General features: G+C 45.5%; 1 protein-coding gene across 1 annotated transcript; it reads left to right on the top strand.

The window, feature by feature from the left end:
• Nucleotides 1–387: 387 nt before the first annotated feature.
• LOC106036076 (trefoil factor 2-like) lies at nt 388–4,807 on the top strand. Its single transcript, XM_066979289.1, has 4 exons — nt 388–953; nt 1,990–2,136; nt 3,800–3,949; nt 4,602–4,807. Exons 1-4 carry the CDS (start codon nt 875–877, stop codon nt 4,607–4,609), a joined length of 384 nt encoding a protein of 127 aa, XP_066835390.1. The 5' UTR covers nt 388–874; the 3' UTR covers nt 4,610–4,807.
• Nucleotides 4,808–6,687: the final 1,880 nt, after the last annotated feature.

Below are 6,687 nucleotides of genomic sequence, written 5' to 3'. Positions count from 1 at the left end.
CGTAAATTCTACCGAAGATCAAAAAAATGCGTTAAATCCTCATCTAATGATGAACAGGAAGAATTCCCCGGGGGCTAAGTCACAAACCCTTGGAATTGATAGTATATGTATGTTGTATCTAGGTTCACCTAGATGGGACTAGTAAAGTGAAAAAAATATTCAGAAGAAAAGCTGTTCTTTAAAGAAGCAAGATTTCCATGAGGTAAACATCCTGGTGCAGGACAACTACTCCAAAATATCATCTGGGCTTCTTGTGTCTGGCCCCTGGACAACTACAGACCCCAGTGGGTCAGACTGAGATCCCATATAAACTTTCCTTCTCTCTCCCGAGTCTCCCATAGCTTGAAGGTGTCACACCTTCAGCTGTCCTGCCTTACTTGGTTTCAAAGTAAGCGTAACTCAAACTTAAGGCCAGGGAAAATCTGTGTCAGAAAGGACACACTTGGAAGGGAAATATGTGTATATATTTTTCAGTGGTGGCAACCATTTAAAGCTGCTCAGAGATTTGAAATACTCTAATAGCAATGAAATCAGCTCGGGCTGCCAGAGACATGCAGTAATATCCTATTAATAGATTATGGGATCACGTAATAGATACGTGATCTGTGGGTACGTAATAGATATGTGATCAATAGATCACGGGAACCTAGAAATTTATCTCAGGGATATCAAAATATGCATGGCAACATTTCCTAATTAAACAACAACAAAAAAAGCCAACATCTGGGTGAAGCTTCATAGGGAACAATGTTATCAGATCTCTCTGGGCAAACATGAGGACCGTATAAAACGAGCTGCTCAAGGGAAAGCAGCACCTTTCTTCCAGGAACTTTCTCTGCCAGAGCAGCTGGAGGCCTGAGGGCTCCCAGGAGCAATGGATCTGAAAGGGATCTGCGTGCTCTCCGTCATCCTTGTTGTAGCCCTCACCATGACAGAAGGGAAGACACCACCAAGTAAGTACATTTATCTCCTGTTGCTTTTGCAGGTATGTATGTGGGCTTGAACCTACTGATTGTACAGGCGGCATGGGCATGTCTCCAGTTCACATATCAGACAGTGAAAGTCTTGTTCTGACACTATTCCCAAAGCTGGAGTCTTTTTTAAAAAGTCTTTCAGAGAAAGCTATGGCAACAACAACAGCAAAAAAGACCACAGGTGAACTCTTATGTGGGTGGCATAACCGGGAACCTGCCACAAAGGCAGAGGGACAGAAATGCTCAGAAGCTCACTAGAACAAGATAGGGACTGGAACAGGAGCTAGCTCTGCCTAAGTAGTCTTCTGACTATTCTATCTATTCTTCTATCTATTTTATGCTACATTTCTATGTTAATACAATCTCAGAGAAGTCTATCTGCCTCCGCAATGGAAGGCATTTAGACAACTGAAGAAGTGGAAAGCAAGGAGCTCAGCAGACCAACAGCAGACACGTAGGGACGTGCCGAGAATTTCTTGGTTGTGGATGGCCATGTAATAGACTTAAAATATTAAAAGTAAAGCTGTGACTATTCTCACATAACCCTATGATTTTAGAGTTAACTGAAGGCAAAGCAAAGAATTTGTATTTTTACACCTGTCTTATACCCCCAGGACCCTTTACTCGTTCTTTCTTCATGTGACATTGGCAAACCAACAAACATTTACTAGCGTAACATCTAAAGCTGTGTTTTGTACCGTTTGATGTGGTCTATTTGAAGTCCACAGCCCCCACTGTGCTGGGCTGGGTTGACTGCAGGTGAGACCACAAGATACTTATGGGTGAAGTACAGACCTTACCGTAATGGGGCCAGCATTTCACCTGCCATCTTTTTACTACAAGCAGATCTTAAAACAGACAATTTCTGGTCTTAGCAAGTGACAGAAAGTGTACACTTGCAAGATGGACAGAGTCTAGGAAAGTTCACTGCTTTCAGTAGCCTCCTTATAAATGCACCTCCACTAACAAATGTGCAAACGGACACCCAGTAACTTAGGATTTCTGTCCTCAACAGCAAAATGCCAGTGTAAAATAGCCCCCAGGGAGCGGAAGAACTGTGGTCCCCCGGGAATCTCAGCAGCGGACTGCAGGAAAGCTGGGTGCTGCTTCAACGCTTCAGTCCCTGGCGTCCCCTGGTGCTTCACTGCTAAACCAAAGAAAGGTAATATCGCCACCAAAAACACTGATTTACCTAGTGTTTGCTCATACAGAAATGTGGACAACCAGGGAGTAGCTCTGCTTTGCTCTTAGGCCAATGAAGCAGGCACACACCTCTGTTAGAAGACCTCTGGTAAGAAAGTACAAAGTCAAATCCTGCCTGTCCATCAGGCTTGTAACTTGTCCTCTCTGCATAAGGTATTTCCTTTTCCTTCAGGCTTCTAGTTATCAAGTAGCCCAAGCTGATTATTTAAAAACATTTCACTGCCAGTTGTGGTCTTGTTGATCAGTGGAACGCGGGATCCTCTGCACTTATTTAAATGGGTTTTCTGCATGACAATGACTTTAGCACTGCATATTGAAGAGATCATGAAGAGTCACGAAGCGTCCTCAGCAGATGAATCCATCTGTGGTTGTTTAACACCACAGGTATCCTGTAACATTTAGGTTTTTCCTTTTTTTTTTTTCCTTAGATTGTGTTGATACTTGCCACTCCCTTCCTTTTCTATGTGTTTCCCAGTATATTTCCACTGGTGGTTCTTTTTTTCCTTTCCTATTTTTGCTCCTAGTCTTCATTCAGTGAAATCTCCAAAATATCCCAGAGCAGATCTTTTTTTTTTTTTTTTTTTTTTTTTCTATTAGATTCTTCGTTCTAAAGACCCCTGGAAAATCCAAACATCTGCTTCCATTTTTTGCCCTTGTGTTCTCAGAGAGGGTTGGATCTGGTCACCCGAGTCCTTCAAGGACTGGGTGCATATTTTATGTAACTGTTGAGTGTAAGCTACACTTGCAGTGCCAACCCCTTCTTAGGAGAACCTCAGCAGTTGCACAATCAGCCCTGGGAACATGAAATGAGGGGAAGTGGGGGTACAAAGGCAACGCTAGCAAATAAAGTAACTTGATACAAATCAAGATCGGTCAACAAGGCTTCGAATTGTTGGAGGACAAAAAGTGATTTTGCCTTTGAACACTGCTTGCATTTCATGAAAATCTTGAAAAAGAAATGGCTGCATCTTAAAGTGTCATTTTCACAGAGCTGATTTTTAAAGCAGGAGTCTTCCAGGAGAGGAAAACTTAATTATTCAGGCTGTGTGGTGAAACCACTAAAAAAAAAAAGGTTTTAATGCTGTGGAAGGGGACTCTTAACATAGATTCTCCACAGCTGCAGTTCCTATCTGTTGGCTGCATCCCCACAAAGGTTTCCTCTGCACCTTTGATTTTACTTTTAATTTGCTGAATGAGCTGTGGTTTCCCCTAGATGGCTTACCTCCCCTCCACTACTGAAGCTGGCATGCAAAGGTGGGCTATGGCCTTCTAAAGATTGGGCCAAGACAGAGACAGCCCCGGACCTGAGGCCAGTGTCCGTGGCACCACCATGGGAGACAGGCTGGGTTGCTGCCCGCCAGGCACTTTTAGGGGTGAATTTTGGCCCCTCTAGATCCTCTGGTGTGGCAGCAATTCCTCATCTGTTGGCATTTAGTTTTGCCTACCAGGTATGGCAAGGACTTGGGTGGTATTGCTGCCTGAAATCAACATGGAGAAGGTCACGGTGGCTGTTGAGCTCTCTCACGGGCCGCACTTGCCTTTCATTTGTGAATTCTGCCACCAGGTACATGGAGCATAAAGTAACGCAGCCTTCTTCCTTCCTTCCTTTTTGCTTTCTGCAGTTAAGAAAGTCTGTCCTGCCGACCCTCGGGTCCGAGTGAACTGCGGCTACCCTGGCATCACAGCCAAGGAGTGCACAAATAGGAAGTGCTGCTTCCGGGCACACCCCGCCGGTGTCCCCTGGTGCTTCTACCACCGCACAGTCGAGGAAGGTAACATCTCGCACGAGACATTGCCCGTCTGTCCCCACGGATGCCCTGCAGCTCCAAAGCAGGACAGACCCCCCTCTCCTTCCCAGTGGGGGTTCAGAGTGCCCGGGGCACACGCAGGAAGAGCTGGCTAAACCCAAAGAAGACCAGCTTCTTGCACAGAGGGGTGGTGTCCATGGCCCACCAGAGCCAGGGACCTGTGGGCAACGGGGCTCTGATGTGAGCAAAAGCCCTCAGTTAACACCATGGAAAAGGTGTAGCTACCAAACCCACATCTACATTATCACAGGAGGCAAAAGGCTTCACTTTAGAAGGGTGGAATGCACCTCACAGAAATTTCTGATCCCCTCCTTCCATTTCTGTAACTGGTCTTGCAGCACACCTAGTGTAGGTAGCAAATACCCCTGGCTGTTTCCAACACACCTCACAGTCTGTTTTGTGTCTGGAACAATTCCCCATAATTCAGTTTTATTGATCTGAATCATAGCTAGGAAACACATGTAAGGATGGGTGGGAAAGTAATTACTAAAATCTGACATCTGGATGCACACAACCTTTCTAATGTCCTTCTTCTAGGCAAACACTTCCTCACATTTTTTCAAATCTGTGGAAAAAACAAATCCCTTAATCCGTTTCTCCTCTTTTTTCTCCCTAGCTTGTTAAAGCAGAAACTTCCATCAAGAGCCTACTCAACTGGGAAACAACAGCTAGACATCCCAGCCCAAACTTCATCATTTGTAACAACAACGATTTTCATGTCATTTTTTTCTCCTTTCTGAAGAAAAGTTTTCCACAGCTTTTCTTCTATCAGTAGGGTAGTACCATACAGTTTTTCAATGTAATAAAAGAACCAAGACACAATCCATGAGTCCTTTGCTGTCTTTATTTTAAAGCCGTGTATTTCTTTGTTTCCTGGGAAATCAGACATCCTAGCAACCTGCAGATGACAGCACGGTCGCTGACATTTCTGTAAGAAGCAGGGTGCAGTGCTTACACTTCACACTTCACAGAATAGCTGCTTGCAGGCGTTAGCTGATGGGTGGTTACATGGACCTCTGTTGTTTGAACACTGAAAATACCCAGCATTTCCCTTTTTACAGTGTCAGCAGCGGGACTGGTTTGTGTTTTCCCCTCAGGCCGTAGGGAAGGGCCCCTTTGCTCTCCCGCCCCCGGTGCTGCCCCCAGCAGCCAAACCAGCACTGGCACGGCCAGCCCGTGTCCTCATGAGTGGGTCCCCTGGTTTGGGTGCAGGAAAAGTGTGATTGAGCTCAGCAGCATTAAAAACAAACCAAGAAACAGGGCCCCTGGTCCCAACCTACACCTGAACCATACCCTGTGGTATGTCGCCAGACACAGGAGAAGCTCCAGGCCTCCAGGCGAGTGTGACTGCTTTCCTCTGCATGTTTTTAATGCTTGGCACTGCAGCTTAAATGCTTCTCTGCTCTGGCTGAGATAAAGAGTCTGTAAGAGCTTCCTTGGGAACAGAATGGGTAACATGAGGCTGCTGCAGCAGCATGCCGTGCTCGGGGGCTTTGCAGGAAAGAGCAGTTGAGCAGTTTTGCAGGGATGTGCTGCAAGGAGAGAAAATGATGAAGACACCAGCCTCCTTAGAGCCTTCTTTTATGATGATGAAGTTATCCAAGTGGGCAAAAATCAGTCATTCGTGAAACTCCATTATCTTGCAATTAAAACAGGCTCGGTAACAGGATATAAATATGGTTGTAATAGAAGCAAATAAACTGACAAGCCTTCTGAATGTCTTCGAAGGTCTTTGCTAATGAAGATTTGGAGGTGTAGCCCAGGTGAACTTGGGAGGGTTAAGTACAGTGTGATCATTCAAAAAGTGAAGTGGCCGAGGCCCCAGAAAGACAAGCCCAGCCGAGGGGACGTGGCTGCTGGCTATCGATTGCGTTTCATAGCCCGCGTCGGCCAGCACACGGACACGAGCAGATACGCGCAGCTCATCCGTTCGGTCTGCATCAATAGATTTACAGGCTTCACTAGCTGGCACAATGGAAATAGCTTCAAATGACTGGGTCGTGTAAAGCCTGTCCTTTCCTGTCCCTTCTTAATTTTTTTTTTATTTTTTTATTTTCTTCAGGAGCCCTGACTTACCTTTGGAAAAGAGATTCAAATGGAAACTTGAACAAAGCTGTTGTTAGTGTTTCAGGCTGGTTACCATACCCAAATTAAACTTCCAAATATAAAGAAATCTGAGTGCTCCCGTAATGCCCTGAGAGCGATGGGTGGCCACACTGGGGCATTTCAGAGGTTCATCCAGCCCCGTGTCCTCCAGTCCCCAACAGAATTGTCCAGGGACAATTGTCCAGGGGCAGAATAAGCATATAACGAGGCTGCCTTTCTAACAGCACAGAGCTCATGTCACAAACGTGAATCAGTTTTAACGAGTAAACATGGGAAGCACAAATGCAGACTCACCCTTTGTATCTTTGCTTGCACGCCCACATCGCTGCACAGCTAGTGCTGAACAAGTAAGCAAAGTGCTTAGTATTTTTCTGGGGGGAAAAAAAAGTAGGTCAGCTACACAATTTTCATCAGCAAAGGTGCTACCGTAATAGGAATCAATGCTGTGACACAAAGCATTTGTGCTGGTGAGGCTGTTACGCAGCTAGTGAATGATGTCTAAAACTACGCATGCCTGGTGGTCCTAAACTGGCTGCAATCAAGACAGCTGTGTGCAACCGATGCCCCAGCTTCCAATAAGGCTGGAAAGAAACTGT

The sequence above is a fragment of the Anser cygnoides genome, chromosome 1, assembly GCF_040182565.1.
Source record: "Anser cygnoides isolate HZ-2024a breed goose chromosome 1, Taihu_goose_T2T_genome, whole genome shotgun sequence".
Classification (NCBI taxonomy): Eukaryota; Metazoa; Chordata; class Aves; order Anseriformes; family Anatidae; genus Anser; species Anser cygnoides.
Note: the sequence above shows the minus strand (reverse complement) of the source record. Positions and strands in the feature narration are given on the sequence as shown.

Excerpts from the sequence above, each read along its gene's own strand:
- LOC106036076 (XM_066979289.1), top strand. The coding sequence starts at position 875 with ATGGATCTGAAAGGGATCTGCGTGCTCTCCGTCATCCTTGTTGTAGCC. Across the intron at positions 954-1,989 it reads AGAAGGGAAGACACCACCAA|CAAAATGCCAGTGTAAAATA; the intron begins GTAAGTACATTT and ends TGTCCTCAACAG. Across the intron at positions 2,137-3,799 it reads CACTGCTAAACCAAAGAAAG|TTAAGAAAGTCTGTCCTGCC; the intron begins GTAATATCGCCA and ends TGCTTTCTGCAG.